Raw genomic sequence first — 19,315 nt, 5'->3', positions numbered from 1 at the left:
TTTATGGAACAGCAAATTAAGCTGCTACTTAGAACGGCAGTATCCCAAACTGGAATGCCAGTTCCAGAGCCTGCCATCTATTTCCTGATCCAGCTCCCCACTACTGTGTTTGGGAAAGCAGCAGAGGCTGGCCCGAGTCCTTGGGTTTGTGCTGCCATTATAGGAAACCCAGGTAGACCGCTTGATGCCCATCCTCAGCCTTTCCACGTCCTGGATTTTGCAACCATTTGAAGACTGAAATAATGGATAGACAATATTTTTCTCTTTCTCTCCTGTCTCAATCCCTTCCCCCTCCCTCTCTCTCTTTTTTCCTCCCTCTCTGTTGTTCTACTGTGGAAGGAAGGAAGGAAGGAAGGAAGGAGGGAAGGAAGGAAGGAAGGAAGGAAGGGCAGGAGGGAGGGAGAGAAAAGGAAAAAGTGAAGGAGAGACTTGTAAAAAATGAGATGGAACTTACAATATTGTTCAATATTTAATTTAAAATGTCTGATTGAGGATTTTGATTATCAGATTGAATCGTTTCTTATTCAAGTTTCATGTGGTAATCAATTCTGTTTCACGTCATGGATACATAATATGCATATATTAGACATTGCTTTACCAATAATTTTAAGTTAGCATTTTCTTTTATTCAGACTTTGAAGGTTTTAAGATGTTTAATTTTCAAATGAATAATCACTACTTTTCTAGATTATTTGCCAGGCTGTTGTATTTGTGTAAGATAGACTTAATAAGTTTTATTTTTCTCAAATATCAGTGAAAATTGAAATTTTTCATCAACTACTTTTGAAAACAACTAGTTGAATAAGAACTTATATTACAAGAGAAGCTTTAAATTTTTCCTAGTATTTGGAGAAGCAACATAACAAGTTAAGGTCACTGTGGCCAAAGGAGACCTCCTTAACCATAAGCAAAATGTGCCTATGTGCTTTTATATTTTACTGTTGTCTATACATATAACTTAGTGAGGAGCATTTAACCTCACAATGATGCTGCTGGTCAGTACCTGTGTCCTATATTGTCATTTCTGGATTCAGTTTCTCCCTCTGGTTCCTGACTTGAGCATCCCGCTCATCGTGAATATGGGAGTCAGCAATGAGGGCTCAAGAAGCCAACTGCCAGCTACTAATATGGCAGCCTGGGCTTCCATCCACAAATGAAGGACCCGTAAATGGGACCAACCTCCTTCCCCCACTCTCTCCACCTGCCAAGCAATATTTTAAATGAAAAAAAAAAACCAAACAGTTTAGTAATACATAGTGCGTCCATAAAAATGCAGCATGATACCTTAGTTAAAATATTTGTGCAGCGTTAACTTGGAAAAGCAGAATACAGATTGATGTGAAGCTCCTCAAAAATTTCGTGAAAACATATAAAAATGTGTACATTTCAAACAAAATTTGTACCAAAAGAATTTTTTTTTCCTTTTTGTGATTTATTTATTTTTGTTTGAAAGGCAGATCTACAGAGAGACAGAAAAAGAAAAAATCTTGCATCCACTAGTTCACTCCCCAAATGGCCACAACAGCTGGAGCTGAGCTGATGTGAAGCCAGAAGCCAGGCGCTTCCCCTTGTTCTTCCACATGTGCAAAGCATTGCAGAGACGTTGGGCATCCTCAGATGCTTTCCCAGACAATAAACAGATAGTTGGCTTGTTAGTGGAACAGCTGCAACAGGAACCGACACGTGGTTTTAGGTGGAGGATTAGCCTGTTGAGCCATGGCACCAGCCCCAAGAAACATTTTTTAGATTCTAAAGTTTCTTAACTTCTAGTTTTTTCAGTACTTTCATAAATGCATCTGATCTGAACTCTGTCAAAGTCAGTTTAGAACAAAGAAGAACAAAATCTGTACATTTTCCATATGTTTTCATGTTTTCTATTTTGCACGTTCTTTATGCTTAGCACCCATTATGGCAATAGTTATAGATTGTCCAGAAGTTCAGCATTCTTCAAAGCAGGTGCCTTTGGGTTTGGGAGACAGTAGTAGTAGTGATTTGTCCTGGGAATTTTGTGACATTGATTTAAATTATATTATAAATATAGATATTGCAAAAAAAAAAAACAGTATGAAGGCCTAATTGGTAAGAGCTATTTATATTCCATAAACCAAGTATTTTGATTCCATGATAATTTGGAATCAAATTACAGTTTCTGCAATGTTTCCTTCTTGTATGTTATATGTCTATCACTCTGTCCTCACAACCATATTTATTCTTAGACAGTTGGAGAAAAGCCAGTTCTTTAAATGATGTGTAATTTCGCTTGTGAAAACAAGATTCCTGTCTTTAAGCAATTTTTTCGGCAAAGCTTTTCGACCATTCCTGTGTAACTGATGTCACTTCAAGTATAATATATAGTTATTGAATATGGTCTCATTGACCTGAAAAAGTAGTTCCTGCTTTGCAGATGATGTCTTGGTGCCTTCAAAGTAAGAACATCCAGAATTGATGTCATTTCACTAAAATACATTATTAAAGAGGAGTTAGAGATCATCAGAGGCACTTAATGTCCCAGAGAAAAGTAGACATTTTGGCTTTATGACCACATTGTTAATTTTTTAAAGAAAGTAAGCATTTTATAAACTAAAGTTCTTCAGTACACTAAACAGCATTGATTACTTTGAACAAGAGAGGAATCACTCCAAGTGCTAGAACTGCTAAATGTACAGGTTTACTCTTTCTGAAGAGAGAAAGGAATTCAACATTATTAACAGATTTACTGTTTTTACTTGACAATAAACAGAATATATTTTCATTTAGAAGGTATTATAGGCAGTCCATTGTATTATTTGAAAACATTTTGATTTCTGTTTATCACTCCTAAAATGGCAAAAAAAAAAAGTAGCCCCATCCTTATATTTTGCAATAGGTTTTCGATTTAGGATTCACATGAAAGGTGTCATGAGAGACAAAAAGAGATGAAGGACATGGAGAGACAGAGGAGAAATGCAGGTAGAGAGTCAGCAGAAGACAATGAGAAAGAAAGAACAAGGCACTCAGAAACTGTCCAAACAGGCTCAGCAAACAGACGTATTTGCCTTTTACATTGCAATACATTGGTATTACTAAGAATGAATAACTTTTATAACCTTCATAATGAATCCACACTAAGACCTGTTTTGCTAGGGTTGGCATTTAATAGCTTAACCCATGCCTACCTCTTAATTTTTAAAGCACCAATCTAAAGACTATATTGTGGTTTAGTTCAGAACTGATGATTTACATATATTCATGAATACACCAGATGAGATTATTCCACTCCCGTTACTATTTCTGTGGATTTCAAATGGGATTTTAATCCCATTTTTAAGTTTGGAGTTCCACAAAGGCGTACACAATCATTCAAATCTGAATTTAGACTGGCTCTTTGCTGCTAAAGAGGCTGTATGCCACAGTAGACAAATTTAAAAATGCAATTTACAAACAAGGGCTGCCTAGAATTGTGTTTGCATCAATGAACTTCCTGACTTTGGGAAATTAAAATGCTATGCATTCTGCAAATTTAGCACTTTCTACTCATTAAAACATTTGCATGTCACACAGCTCTTCCATTAATTCTCACCAGAGGAAGGAGCAGGACCTGCCAGGTTTAAATTGTAGTGTGGCCACACTACATACCAAAGGCTCCCAGAATCCCAGGTACATTGAAGTTGGGGATATGATTTACAACGCATCGTGTCTTGGCTTTAGAATTGGGTGTGTAGAAATGTCCGTGGTAGGCATTGGAGAAGGTGCCAGCCAGTTTCCAATAAAATTCTTGCCAACACAACAGTTTGATAAGAAAGAATAATTATGAGTGCAAAACAGTAAATACTTTTATCTATTTTTCAGAAGTTGATGTCATGGCTTTGTTTGTATAGTTCTTGATATGCACAGTGTCCCAGCCAGCAAGTCAATATCCTGCCTGTGGACTGCCTGTTCATCTCAGTGTGCGTTCGTTCATCTCTCTAAGTGTGGTTTACTTCTTTCCTTTCTGGCCAAACATTTTCCTGCTTTTGAATGTGGGGATGTGGTTAGGAACTTGAGCCCACAGAAACCTGACAAACACCCATGGAGCCCCAGGCAGCTTGGTGTAAGGAGACATGGGCAACATCTCCAGGTTCTAGATGCAAAGGAAACACTGAGTGCATCAAGACAGGTGCCCTATGCAGACTACCACAGCTATGTGGGGATCCTTGGGGATCACATTTTGTTTGGGCTGTTGGCTGATGCATCACAATTTAGCAGCTAGAGAATGCCTTTTAGAAAACAGTCTCATCAAGATTCTACATCCTTTTCCTCTTTCTATCAAGAGAAAGGATACTAATATGACTGCCTCTTGATTAGGACCATTTATTATTCTCCTTAGAGGAGCTTGGAAGGGGATGGACTCAACTACATGCAATTACTTGGTAGCTGATCTTTGAGTTTGATTTTACCAAACTGTTAAGTTAAATGTCAGGCAGTTAAGTCTCACTTGCGCTGAGTCTGAAGATAAGACATGTTTACATCCTGGGATGCTTGTTATCTGCTCTTCATTTGCAGGGAGTGTGGCTGCACGTTGTTAGGGACAGGGCTGTGGATCAGCTTAGCGAGGCATAGCCAAATGTCCTCTGAAGTGGTGTGGCAAATTACCATGACAATTTAGACAGCTGACATGAGTGATAAGCAAATGTTCTTTTCAATTTTGGTTGTCATTTCTTAGAATTTATGTATTCATTTATTTGGAGTTGCTTAAGCCCCATCAATAACTGAGGCCTCCAAAGAGTGGTAAATTATAATAAATGACTCTGGGTGTCTTTGACAGGCCTGACCTTTGACATCATTAGTGAAGCACTGATGGGATTGCTAGATAAGAACTGACCTAAAAGCAGAAGAGGAAATCTGGGATGTTGATTTTTGAACAGCCCTTGAGGTTTTTAATACGAACATTTACATCAGAAACAACATAAATGAGATGAAGGAAAAAAAAGAAAACCCATATTTTTGCTTAATACAACGTCATTGACAAAAAGACCGTGCAACCAGGTCAAGGAGAGGGAACAACCCCTTGGGAACATAGATGCTTCTAAAAATAACATCACCGTGGGAGGAGAGGTCTTCTAATGTTGTCTATTGTACACTTCCGACACGTAAATAGGACTAACACTAACGCAATCCTTGGTAAGTTAAAAATCTGTACTTTCATACAGAAGAGTTCATGCATTTAGAAACCACAATTGAGGATTTCACAAAGACTACACAGAATCCCTGTGTACGGTTTTTCTTGGATCTTCATTACATTAAAATATTTAAGCCACAAAAAGAAGTTTCCTCCCTCGAATGAAACAACTTCCAAATGGGATCTTGATTTGAGGGTGGGACAAACAAAGCATTACTCCAAGCCTTGCATTTAGATTCCATTGTAACTAGAGAGCCTTGTGCTCATGAGATGGCTGAAAGTGTATGTTCCCCACATTGTTTTTGGCATAAAGCTTTGTGATAAGTAAATATTTAAAGAAGGAACATCATATGCCTCAGAAATGGTGACCATCAAGAGACGAAACGAATAAACATGCGCATTTGCCAATGCTCTACAGGCAGAAGAATGCCACATTCTATAGCAATGAATGCTAACAACCATTAGATAGGTTGTCTCAGTTCTATGCCTCAGCTTCTTTTGCACAAGAAAAACATAATTACAAGATTCTCACACACTCTGTAAGGCTATAACCATTCTACCTTTCCGGTATTAAGTAGACTCAAGCAGATTAGCCATGTAGATTGGAGTCAGAAGCAACAAGTACCAAGAATCGTTCATTATATGGGAAGTAACTAGGATGACAATTCAATCTGAAATTCCTGCAAGATACAAAATATATAGTATCATCACTGTTTTGTCTTCTGAAACTTGATAACCCAGTAACCAAAGATGAAGGAACAAAATATGTAATATGGTTGTTGTTTTGCCCCCTTTGATTTGAGAACCCAGTGACCAAAGCTGATGGAACAACCAGAGGGAAAAATCTATATATAGGCATGTCAAAGTTAAAACTCTCCACTAGTTACCAAATACCCAACCAAAAAGGAGGGGGGTAGATATTCTTAATGCCCTCCTGCTTGCCTTCAAGCTTTCCTCATTATGTCCCAATGTGGCATTGTTTCACAACATATGTGAACAGACAATATTCCATGGGGATCAAAAGCAATAGAGGGCTGCTTGATTCATTAGAATTTTTCAAAGAAGACATATTTTATAGCCTAAATCATTAATGTTATCTCGTTCAGTCACTTGATCACAGTAAAGGCAAGAAGGCATCAAGCCTGTTTCTTGATTTCCTTATCTCTGCTCATTAAAAACTCAGTTAGTGCTCATACAGTCCCTGCTGGGCTATGCAGCCAAGGCCTGGCAGCTGCAATCCAATCTTAGCTCTAGTCTGACCATTCTGCCATATCAAGCAAGTGTCTTTACCACCGCATGCTCTGAGAAGTTAAGATAGCAAATACCCATCAACATCGTGCTTTAACTCTAACATCCTGAGTGACACCAAGGTGTGACAGCATCGCCTTGGCTTTGAGGAATTAAAATCTAGCCAGTGATGATCAGAAGGTAGGATATTTCGCACATCTGTGTGATTGATATTTTTTTCACAAAAGATATTATTTGTAGCATAAAAACCACTTGTTTCTTTTTTTTTTGCAAAGTTTAATAAAGCCATGATTATTTTCAGCTGTCTTCTCCTGTCCACATCACATGCACAGTTAGATAATGTCATGAGCTTACTGACAGAATTGAGCCAGCTTAAAGTCAATAGAAAACCATGGCTTTGGGTAACTGACAGTAACACTTCCCACCTTTAGGGCTAGGCCTCCTCATTGGAAGAAAAGTCAGCCAAGATCATCTCTTGAAGTTTTGAGCAATTATGAGACGACTTTCAAGGGAAAAGACGCATCAAAGCAGCCTACTATAGTTTTTAAACTGCCTTTGCTTCCTTAAAATTTCTCTCTCTAACCAAACTTCCTCCATTCCCTATTCCCCCAGATCTTGGAAAATAAAAATAAATATTATTTTCCTTTGAAAAGTGAGATAGACTGGAATATAGGATACCAGTGTTCCCTGTGAAACCGGGGCCCTGCTGTGGGCGTGGCAGCAGCCAACAGGAGTAAGCGCCCTACCCTGGGCACCTTTTCTCAGCCTGAGATTGGGGATGTTCAGTCTTATCAATGGGAGCATTTTGCAGAAAGCACTTCCCCGAACCTCCAGTAGCCGCACATTTGGTATCCTCACTAAACACCACATTAAGTGCCAAAAGCAATCACTTAATCACGTAATCGTATGACAAAAACCGAAACTCCACAATCAGCCCACTTCCACCAGGGCCTCGTTTACAGACATGTCTTTTGGAGGCATCACCTCTTTTGGGGAAACCAAAAGCTCAATTTGCAACTTTGCCTTAGAAAAGTGCTTCAGAAACCTGTTAACATATCTTTGCCAACCACAAAGGTTATGCACAAACCTTTTTCAACAGAGAGGGTGAGAAAATTCACTGTACTCACAGGAGTGTGTTAATCGCAGTTTCTCAACTGGGGCTCTTTGTCTCTGCATTGTCTGGGGTAACTGAAATCCAAATATGTTTCCTCAGCTCACTCATTCAATAATCGACTGGATTAACTCTGCAAATACCAGCCCTTCCAAACCTACTTTTTAACCTGTACCTGTGCAATAGAATAATATTGATTCTGAAAAAATAAATTTGGTATGGTTATGCTCATTGGGTATATGCAAGATTCTAGCACTTTATAAATTTTATCCATTCTATAGCTAAGGAAACAATTATTTGCATCCCATTATACTGATTTCAAAACTGATACATAGCTAACTTGACCAATGTCATAAATGGAGAAGCGGAAGGGACATGGATGAAATTTTTAGTTCATGAGACTGAAGAAGTCAAAGTCATGGATGCTCCATGGCCTTGGTTTACGGGCCTGGTGCTTTTTCTTTTCACTTGCTTTCAAGTAACAGAAAAGTTAACGGAAGCCTCTAACTTACGAAGCAGGCTGTCAGGAGTGACAGTGAAAACAATTATTGTACACTGTGTTCTGCCAGAAATGCTATTTTTCATTATTGCTGGGACCACTCTCAGCAGGAAACCTCATTAGCTGCAGAAAATGTCCCCTGTTGTTCCAGGGAAGACGGATCAGATGGAGCAGCCTAAAAACAAATTCTAGAAAATGGTTCTTTCTTCCCCTTGTTTATGGGATGGAAGAGTAATTCTCCTCTCTGATCCTCAGCCTCCGAAGTGATGGTTTACTGCGGAAGGTGCACAAGTGTTTTGAAAAAGGATGGAAAAGTTTCACAGGTTGCTTTCTAAAACTCTTCATCAGTGTTCCACTGTAGCAGAGGAAACTGAGCTGTTGGACCATTGATGAACACAGAGACTGCATGGGAAACAACTGACTAGATTGGTCCAAAATGGCTTTGAGCAATAACTGTAATGTTTTATTTTGCACATGGAATTTTATTTTGATATCACTTTTGATCTACCATGAATATAGACTCTCCATCAGACATATTGATACAAATATTGGTAGGTTATCATTAGGCCACACCATTTAGTTTTTCTTACAATCCATTTGTAAAATAAAATTGAAAGGTTATCAGGCCCATAATATCTGGCCTAGCCTCCTGACCCCATCTCCTCACTTCCTCATCCTGCTCACTTCCCTTTTAACACTGTTTTCATTAGAAATTCTCAAAAGGTTCATGGAGAATGCATACTGTAAAACAAAATGCCCATCATTTCAAAACCTTTTTGCATCAAAATATGCATTTTAATTTGAAATGTCCTCATGCGTGAGGAGTCTGGCACTGTTTGTGCTCAATCATAGGACAGAAGTATCTCTTGATTTCACTTGGCTGATGCCTTCTCATGATTGAAACTGCAACTCAGATTTCTATCTCAACTAAAAAGTGGTTGTCTAATTGTCTTCAATGGACATGCCTCTATTCCCAGTCACACTGCATTCCTCCTTTGTAAAAGGACTTTTCAGTATTTAAAATTAGCTTTTGTTTACTTGGTTATTTTCTGTTAAACTAGGATGTAAATTGCATGAAACCAGCAAAGAATATATATGGCTTAGTGTAGGAGAGTTCAACAATATTAGGTAAATATATAAATGAATGAATTCTAAATCCTGTTCCTTCAAATACACATAAATCTCAATGATATACCAACAGGCATAGAAAGATTTATTGAGTGTCCAAATCTACATAAATATGGAAAAGTTGAAGTTAAAACCAAAACTATGCCATTCCTTTCTTGACTCTCAGTTTTGCTTGATAAGAATTGAAAATCTGTTAAGAAGTAAAGACATAAACTAGGAAAGAATCTGAACTTCTTACAGGAATAGACTTCAGGCCATGGTAGATCTCCCCAGAGAGTCACGTCTCCTTGCATCGAAAGACCATGCTGATTCTGACCAAAATGGTAGTCTGAATATTAGAACATTTCCAGTAGCCTGCTTTTACTCATCTGCTTGCCCTGAGCCATGCAAATAATAACAGTAGCTTGTTGACATTTCTCTGTTAGTATTATCACTTCCAGAAGGATTGCTGTGCTATCTGGCCTCAACAACTACCAGTGAACTTGCTTTGTCACAAGCCTTCAGATATTTATAAAGCCTGTGTATGTCCCAGATGTCCTTTCATTGAGTTCACAGAATACAAATGGAAAAAGGTTATTACTGCAGAGGGATGTTTAAAAATGAAAATCAAACCTAATACATGGACTCAGACAACTAGAATAAGGAATATAATATTTATAAAACGAAGTAGGAGGTTGCAATCATTGCTCTAAAAGAAAGCATTAAAATTTAATTCAGAGCAAACCTGTCTGTGCTACAGCAAACTTCTCTTTCATTAAAGTAGCCTTACATGTTTCTCCAGAATTAGTTCCTTCAAATAGGTAAATAGCTTGTAAGGACCGAGCGTTCTGCAAACTACAGAGGAGCTACCTGAGGCACGATTCAAAGTCTGAAAGCTTTACAGACTTTTCATTTGGAACCAATTAATTGCAATTCCTGCAGTTTCCCTATTTTTTTTTTCTCCTGAGTATTACTAGGAAGGTTCAATTCACATGCTTCCTATGCACTGTCATTTGATTAATCCAAATGTCACTATAGTATTTGATTAATTCATAGGCTTTGAAATATTAAATCTTAGGGAACTCTTGGTGCCAGTTAGAAGTTCAGATGTAAAATTTTTCCATAGATGCACATCGTTACACATTTTTGCTTATTATCTTTCTTCATTTTGCATTATTACAGTTAGTCTTATGTTGTTGGTAGTAGTAAAAAGAATTGCTTCCTACTTCAGAATGCACTATATGAAAAGAAAAGTTTACAGTGTTACTTCTTCATTTTCAGTTTGGAAGAATTTATTCTTTCACCCACTGTATGCCAATCCTCTGAAGCTTTAAATAAATAACCCTACAACCTCTAGGTTCTATTGATTGATTTCAAATTTTAAAAAATCCAGTTTCTATGACATGCAGAAACCGTTCAGTCCCTCAGCAGTATCGGATGGATCCATTAAACCAAAGGGATCATAGATAAAAATAAATAAATAAACAAACAAATAAATAACAAGAACATCTGAAAAGCAGGTTTGCAACAGAGGGGAGAGATGATGGCAAACCAACTCAGTAAATGGGAATTTCGCCTTTGACCAATGAAGACAGGTCTTCTTTAGTCCTGCTAGACCCAGAGCAAGCTGTTATGATTAAATAAAAATGGGGGGAAAAGTGTTTAGAGCCTTCCTGAATATGTCCTGGATATTAAAGCATATGGCAGGGATAAGGAAAAAAGACTTTCCTTATGCTAATGACCCTTGATGTCTGAAATAAATTAGATCCATTAGAGTTTATGCTCAATAAAAGAAAGACTTTAAGCACGCCGAAGTTAGTGACTCGAGACCAGTTTTTGCTCTGAAATTCAATCTGCCTGCTTATTAATTCTCAGTGAGGCTCCAGAGCAGACAGGAGATGCAAAATCATAATTCTGTGCTGAACCAGAATTTGAAAGGACTACAGGTTTCTTTTCCTTTTCTTTTAATTAAACCATTTCTCATGCTTCCCATTTTGTTTCCCTCATTAATTTGATTTTGTTCCCATTTTTGTTCCATTTTCTTTTTCTTTTCAAGGTTTCATTTATCCTATTTCAACTGAACAGAGAACCCAGAATGAATATGGATTTTCTTGTAAGTTTGATGTTTGAATTTTATGTTGCTGAATAATCATTTAATGTTATTGCCCCTGGTTCAAGTTTACTCTTCTTTGGATCACAGATGTGCACACAGGAAGCAGAAGCCTAATATATTCGAACATGAAAAGCAAATTAGATTTTCCTGTTGAAAAGAAGAAAGGGTCATTTCACATCTCTGCCAGCTTTAAAATCTATCAGTCTGATATTCAAAGTTTGAGTCCTGGTAGTTGACAAAACTTTCTCATGAAAGATGATGATATAAATAAAGGGCAGAGTTCAAATATTAAAAAGGAAAGGGTTGAGGAAATGCAGATCCACTGCAGGAGAAAGCACGAATGTTGAATAAGTAATTATGACCTAGTAAAGTAAAACATTAAAGACTGAAATATTATATTCTGACTAGAGTTCTCAATCCTGCTGAAAAGGCCTAAAATAAAACAAAGCAATGAAAGTGAATTCAGCACTTTGAACACAGCACTTGTGCAACCAAAAGTATTTGGGATGTCACTGTTTTTTTTGCGTGTACGTGAACAGCAATAAAATTTCCATAGTTGACTTGACTGATGAAAAAGAGGATATTCTAGAATCATTTGGGAGAACAATATTTTAAGGAAAAGAAAATGAAACTCACAGTCTGTTAAAATATAAACAACTTTCTAGTAGGGAACTCATTTATCCTACCAGTGGATGAAAATAGCAAACTGAAGAGCATGGGTTATCAAACGAGCCACTGGCAAATGAAGAACATTATCGCTTTTTATAAACCATGTGACTTTGTACCTTAGGAGATAGCAGTCGTTCTTCAAATTTTAGGGGGCCATGAAACCTACAGATTTGAAAATCCTCTTCTTCTACAAATATTCAGGTATATAAACTTAACTAACATTTGAGATTGTTCTTGATTATGTGAAGTGACAACTCCAGCACCTCTTGGATGGGGAATAGAGAAGGTTTGGTTAACCTCGCTGAACATTTTCTATAGGTCACAGGAAGCTCAAAGACATAAAGATGAAAAGGGGTCCAGCTAAGGGTTAGCTTTGTTGTACTTATCAGCTTCTATCACATTTTCTACCTGGATCACGTTCTATGCCACCAAGGTAACCTGTAGCTTTTCCAGGATTGCTGTTCCTGTTTTATACCAACACCAGCTCCAAGGAAACGACATGTTGTTTTGGTCAAGCATTTACTTGCCCTCTAGGGTAATCTGACCTTTCTGATCACTAAGCCAGAACTTTACCTCACGTAGCAAAGCTATGCTTTATTCCAATAATAAGTAGCCCAAATGTGAATCTCACAAGGGATCCCGAAAAGCTTTGGTTCTCAGAGATAACATTGCATCTCCATCAATATTGTGAACTGGGGGAAAGTTATCAGCATTAACCTCTGCTCCCCATATCTGGGCTTCTGAAAACACACCTTCCAGACCCCACCATTTCTGGTCCTTATGTTTGCTTTCACTTAATTACATGGTTCCTACCTACCGCCTCCATTGACTGAGGAAAAATCAGGAGTGCTATGGAAAGTCAGTTCATGATCTGGAATGATTAGTTGCTAAAATATTCTGGTTCAGTAAATACAGAGGTTCAAAACACACCCAATGTTTCTACCAGGGTACTTATGTTTTAAAAGAACTACATCAGTGCATTGCAAAACTCTTATAAACTTTTCCATCCAAAATATGCAATAAACTTTTTTCCCATGTGGTTTGGGTTGGCTTTAACCTCAGTTTCTTTAGCTGCATAATAATAAATGGTCTGTTATGCTGCACAATGATAAGATAGATTAGTGGGTGGATAGATGCACCGTTAGAAAGGAAAAGAAATCAGAGATAATTTTCCACTGAAAGGCCACAGTCATTTTATATAGCTTTTGAAATAGATTTGAAATTAACCTATAAAAAAGGCAATAAATGTCAGCAAAAATTATAGTAATACATATGTACACTGTGGGCACTTTCTATAAGCAGTTGTTCTAATGGTGCTTGCCTTTCCTGCAGCCGCCCCTGACTCAGATGATGTTGCTCTCTATGTTGGGATTGTGATCGCCGTGATTGTTTGCCTTGCCATCTCCGTAGTTGTGGCCCTATTTGTATATCGAAAGAATCACCGTGACTTTGAATCTGATATTATTGACTCATCAGCACTCAATGGAGGATTTCAGCCTGTGAACATTAAGGCAGCAAGACAAGGTCAGTTGGTGTTGCACGTCACGCTGTCACTCATGAAACTAAGCAGTGTCCCTCTATGGTTACAAGATCAGTAACAGTTGGGTCAGCTGAGTTAGCTGGCTGTGATTTTCATCAATTTAGTTCATCATGGAATTAATGTCCCTCATATAACCAATTAAGAGTTGACAAAGTGCACAAATCATCCTTGCTATCTTTTCTGACAGGTTGCTCTATCATATCTTTTAGCTTCTGTCTGAAGAAAGGACTGATTGAGTTTCTGTCTCCTTTTTCCCCACTATAATAAGACCTCTTGTGTTAGTGCCAACACAGTGGCTCATAGACACAGTATCAACAAAGGAAACACATACTGAACAGTAGCCTCATGGAAATCATTGTTCAACTCCATTTATTAAAAGGTTAAGCACCTTGAGTATAATGAATAGACTTCAAAGGAAAATGCAGAAAGAGCTTGGCGACTTATTTCTACTCAATAAAAAATTGATGTGAGTTTTCTGATTGCCCAGACTCCATCAGTGAGTTAGAATTGTACCTCTTCAGTATTAACTGAACTGTGTGCTTTGGGCTCAGGGAATGTGAGGATGCAAATGGGACTCTCTTTTCTTCCCATTACAGATCTTCTGGCGGTGCCTCCAGACCTCACTTCAGCTGCAGCCATGTACAGGGGCCCCGTCTATGCCCTACACGATGTCTCAGACAAAATCCCAATGACCAATTCTCCCATTCTGGATCCACTGCCCAACCTGAAAATCAAAGTGTTTAACACGTCAGGTACTGTCACTCCCCAGGATGACCTGTCTGAGTTTACATCCAAGCTGTCCCCCCAGATGACCCAATCCTTGCTGGAGAATGAGGCTCTCACCCTGAAGAACCAGAGTCTGGCAAGGCAGACGGATCCGTCTTGTACTGCGTTCGGCACCTTCAACTCCCTCGGCGGCCACCTCATTGTTCCCAACTCAGGTAATGCATGACAGTTTAAACTTCCAACATGTCATTTCAACATATACTTTTTGGGTACCCAGATCCTTTTTTTTTTCTTTTTTTTTTTCATTTGTCTTGATTAGACCTGAGAGGTTAAAATTGGCATTGTGAACCTTCCTTACGCATGAACTCTGTAGTGGTGAACTCAAGTTATCCTACCTAAATCAAATCTCTTTTCGATTTAAGTGAAACGTTACATCAGACCAACTCAGCAAAGCCATTTGTCTTCCCCCAGCCTGCTGTGAAAATACTTCCTCTAGAAATATTTCACTTACAACTTTTTTGCTGAGCTGTGATTTCAAACTGTCATGGACCATCTTCTTAATAGAATTTTAGAAGGCAGTATCAAGACAGAGGTCTTCCCTGCTGTCGTTATACTTTAAAAGGGACAGTTAATTAGAAAATAAGTCAGTTCAGTTCTGATTTGTTACAGGAAGCAACTTCAGAATTTTTAGGTGATCAGAGAATAATATATCAGACATGAATCTTTATTTTATTAACTCTTTCATATACACTGTGGGATCACAGGATGTTTATATGGCGCTACCATCAAGCTCTGATTTCTCCCTCTGGACTCTAACATTTATCAGGGAACTGTAGCATTATTTTTTTTTCAGCTTGTTTCATGGAATGCCAGCACCAATAAAACAAGCTTTATGAAAGTTCTGCAAAGGTGAACCTGAGTTAATATCGAAAGATTGGTATTCATTAATGAATACAGCAATGGTTTTGGAACCATGAACACAAGAGGCTTAATAATCTCCTTTCTGCATCTTCTTTAATTCTTTTAGACAAGATTGTAGGTTTGGGGGTATGATAGTAAAAAGCATCTTCATTGGCCCAAAGTGTTAATAATTGTTATCTTAAAAAAGAAAGTTAAGTGATACAATGAGTAGTGTATCACCAAGCTTGATCACAAAATTGTCCTTGATTAGTCCGCTGATTTAGTCTCCCATTTCAGTGCCCTGGTAACTTTCCCCCCACATACCTTTAAAAGGATATTTTGATAAAATTGAAGTGTTGAATAGAACATCACTTAATTTTTTCAACATATGCATAGTTTTATGATTTGCGTTATACTTTCTTGCATTTCCAATGGATTGCATACTCAGGGAAACCATAAGTCCATCAAATGAATGCATCCAAACACACCCTATTCTCCCATTGTTTAAACTTTGTGGATTATTAAGTTCTTTTCTTCTAGGATATTCATTAGATTATACTTTTCCTTGCCATTTCTATACCTTCCACCTTTAATATGTAAGTCATTATAAAGTCTTGCTAAATAAAAGTGAGTGAATGAGTATATTTGAAATACTTCATGTGAACCAAAAAATGATGCTCAGCATACATTGTATTATTAATGATAGTGTTCATTTAACAAAGTAACAATAGTTATTTAACAGAATAACAAGAGTTAAGCAATAGATGTTAGGCCATGTTCTGTTTATTATAGCTATGTGGGTTTTCTTCTTCTTCTTCTCCAAAACATGACACTGTAGTCTATGGTTTCAATGGATTGAACAGATGAAAATACAGAGTCTTAGTAGCCTTGTGTGTAGTCTTCTCGCTGCCACTCTGCCCCTCACAAAGCATCCCACTCATCATCATGGCATTGCACTTCCCACCACACATGGCTCTCAAGTTACCTTCCTTCTGGGGGTGGGGGAAGAGGGAAGGCTATCACATTGCACCACCTTCATTTGCCATATCCGGTTTCCTTGCTGCTTGAAGGCTGGGTTACTCAAAGACAACAACACTATCTTTTACTTCCTGGCATTCACAACCATGCCAAACCCTATAATCACAAAAAAATGCTCCATAAATTTTTTTATTGAACTCAACTAAACTACATTTCATGAGAGTGACATGCTGGAACTTAACATTTTCAGAGTTTTGTTCATCCTGCACTGCTCTCCGGGAAGATGACTAGTATAGGCTAGTAGTTCCTACGGATCAAGCTCAGACAACCATCATGGGCATCGCCTCGCCAGTTGCTTGCACTGCACTGTGTCTAGTCCCGCACTAGAGTCAGAAAGTCCTGGAGTAGCGTCCTGTCATTCGTGTTTTAACAAACATTCCAGTGGTCCCAATGCAACCTCAGATCTTCAAACCCCTCCATGGAGCACAATCACCCTAGAAAACAACTCAAGAAAGTAGCGTCAATGACCTACCCTGCAGGACACAGTGACCTGCTGTGATTGAACTGCCAGTTGCTCTTTACCTCCTGGAGTTAAACAGAATTTTAAGAAGTTCTTTAGCAGATCATATTCTTCTGTGGAATAATATTGAAGCTAACCAGATTACCCAGAAAGAAATGGATGGTTTAAAAAAAAAAAAACTATAGTTTTAGCAATTCTCTGATTTTGAATCCTTTCAGAACTTTTTTTTTTAACTTAGAAATGATGCATCATTACAGCTGCTTGAAATTTTAATGTCAGTTGTTGGTTTTCCCCTTACTTTACAAGTAGAACAACAGTGAAACCATCTGTCTATTCTTTAAATGAAACAAGAGCTAAAAAAAATTACATCATCCCTTTAAGTAATTCCATAGCAGTTCAGAGGGAGCTGTGATAAGAAATGAGGCCACTAACGAAGGAAAGCAGAACACTACAAATCTGTCCAGATCTTCAGAGAAAAGGGGGTGAGGCCTGTGGTTGCAAGGTCACAAAACCTCCCCACTTTCTTTGACTGGCTGTGGGGCATGCTAAGAAAGTTCCCTTTGATTCAGGGATCTTACTGCCTGCTTTTTCTCTTTTGCTATTCAGGAGTCAGCTTGCTGATTCCCGCTGGGGCCATCCCCCAAGGGAGAGTCTACGAAATGTACGTGACTGTACACAGGAAAGAAAATATGAGGTAAATATGCTTTTTTTCTGGCACAGTTGATTTTACAATATCTAACTGGGGAAAAACTGTACAATCGGAACCACACACATAGCATGCTTTTGTCCTGAGTGCCCTACTTCTTGTATCTACTGTTGTGTTATTGTTCCCTAGACCTACACAAGGCCAAGTTCGGCTGCTCTTCATGCGTGATGGATGCTCCAGGCACTTTGGGGGACATTGAGTATGGGTGGAAGGCCAGCGATCTTTTGCCTAAGTAGATAGGTGAACATAGGAGCAATGACATGGTTGGATCTGTGAGCCAGAGATGGCCCGTAGAGGCAAGAACAGACACAGAGATGTCAACTTGAGTGGCCTGACCCAGAATCCAACCTGTTTTCATTATGGGGTTAAACGCTACAAATGTTTGGATAGCCCTTCACCCACAGAGCTGCTCTTCCCACCTCAACCAAGCCTTTCTTTCTTATCATGCTTTCTTCTGGCTTCAGCGTTTCAAACTATCTCTGTTTCACTCTTAAAAGCAGACTGAGGTCTTCTAAAATGGGCCTAGGCCTGACTAAAACTACCTCAAGACCCAGAAGCTGCATGCACTGTGTCATATCATAATCAGGTTATTTCAAGTAAAAATAACAAGCAGAGTTTAGAAATCCTAAATTCAAGTTTCAATTGGCCTCTAACAAGTTGTAAAGGGCCTTCTTGGCCCGTTGAAGTGTGTGTGTATGTCTGTGTGTGTGTGTGTGTGTGTGTGTGTGTGTATATTGTGCTCCAGACCCCTGAATTATACTCTGTGAACAAAAAGATTTTAAAATAAGAGATGCTATCTCAGTGGAGATCGTCATTGTGGAATTTCGAATGTCTTTCCCGAAGGGAGGCAGATGAGCATGCCAGCCCGGGCCTCTGTATTCAGCACACGTGACAGAGGCAGAGGCGGACTGTCGTTCTCATGTATTCTGTCTTTTCTCCCCTCCTCTCTTCATTAGAAGAACATCAATTTTCAGTCTTGATCTTCAGTAGCCAAAAAGCTTTCATTGTGCTCCCAGGAGGCAATGTTGGTATTTTTACTCAGTATGACCCAGAAACTTTTTTTTCTCAGGTGGTATACTTTAGCCTACACAGCCACGAGCCTGTCTAGGAAAATAAAATTTCTGGAACATTATTCATGCTTTCAGAGTGAGCTACAGAGAATCACTACAGGTCTTGTATTTACCCACATCAAATATTCATTTTTTTCCTATTCCCAATGCAAAGCAACCTTCAAAGGCCCACAAAGCTTCTGTCCTATGCAGGAGAAAAACAGCAAACTCCAAGATCATTTTATAATTTTATTTTTCTTGCTCTTGTCCAGAGCAAGAAGGTTGGCATTACATGCATCCATCCATCAAGACGTTTGCAAACATGGACATTTAAGGTAAACAGACCCAAGTGTTGGCTGTTATAGGTAGAGGGGCTGTAATGTGGCCCCGACTCTTATTGGAGTTTTGAATGAGTTCATGGAGAATGTGCTTTGTGAAAAGAACGTATGCCCAGATTTCAATTTTTACTTGGCACCATAAATGAACTGATCTGTATTTTATTTTGCACAAACATTTTGAAGACCTCTCTTTTCCAACTTATAACCATTATCTTAAACAAACTTCAAGCCTCAAGTGGTGGCTAGTGAAAGTCTAGCTTGGAAGAGTGTGCACTCCCTGTCTTTCTCCATTTTTCTCTCACCTGGTCATACTGGTACCCCACTCAGGATTTTTGAGTAATTCAGATGAAAGAGAGCTAAGACAGAAAACTGACAACTGATCAAGCCGGACCCTCTGCTGCAAAGTATCTCTGCCTCTGAGTGTGAAGATTGTAAACCACAGACCATCCCATGCTGTGTTTATCTGCACAAGTTAAAGGCAGAGAGGATGACTGCTGAAATGGATATGCATCAAAGAAATTCTGTTTATGAAAATGAAGTCAGAAAACCTCAAGATCCCAAAAGAAAATTTGTACCAGAGACCATGAAACAAGAAAGCAACTCAATAAAATAACCAATTTTTCACCAAGATGGCACTGAAGGTGAAGAAGGAAGCTCTTGCCCCTCCCAAAGCC

The 19,315-nt window shown here is 38.5% G+C and overlaps 1 protein-coding gene across 2 annotated transcripts in view; it reads left to right on the top strand.

Moving 5' to 3' along the window:
• Positions 1 to 19,315, top strand: part of UNC5C (unc-5 netrin receptor C) — a 334,610-nt gene that overhangs the window by 279,648 nt on the left and 35,647 nt on the right. The window contains exons 8-11 of one of the 2 annotated variants that reach the window (XM_040966791.1): positions 11,159 to 11,215; positions 13,217 to 13,408; positions 14,021 to 14,365; positions 17,155 to 17,242. In XM_040966791.1, the coding sequence (XP_040822725.1) occupies positions 11,159 to 11,215; positions 13,217 to 13,408; positions 14,021 to 14,365; positions 17,155 to 17,242 (682 nt within the window). The remainder of the gene's footprint in view (positions 1 to 11,158; positions 11,216 to 13,216; positions 13,409 to 14,020; positions 14,366 to 17,154; positions 17,243 to 19,315) is intronic. The other variant, XM_040966793.1, reaches the window with a different exon arrangement.

The sequence above is a fragment of the Ochotona curzoniae genome, unplaced genomic scaffold (assembly GCF_017591425.1).
Source record: "Ochotona curzoniae isolate NIBS_2020 unplaced genomic scaffold, NIBS_Ocur_1.0 scaffold_4506, whole genome shotgun sequence".
Classification (NCBI taxonomy): domain Eukaryota; kingdom Metazoa; phylum Chordata; class Mammalia; order Lagomorpha; family Ochotonidae; genus Ochotona; species Ochotona curzoniae.
The sequence above is the reverse complement of the archived record's forward strand: the minus strand, read 5'-3'. Positions and strand labels throughout refer to the sequence as shown.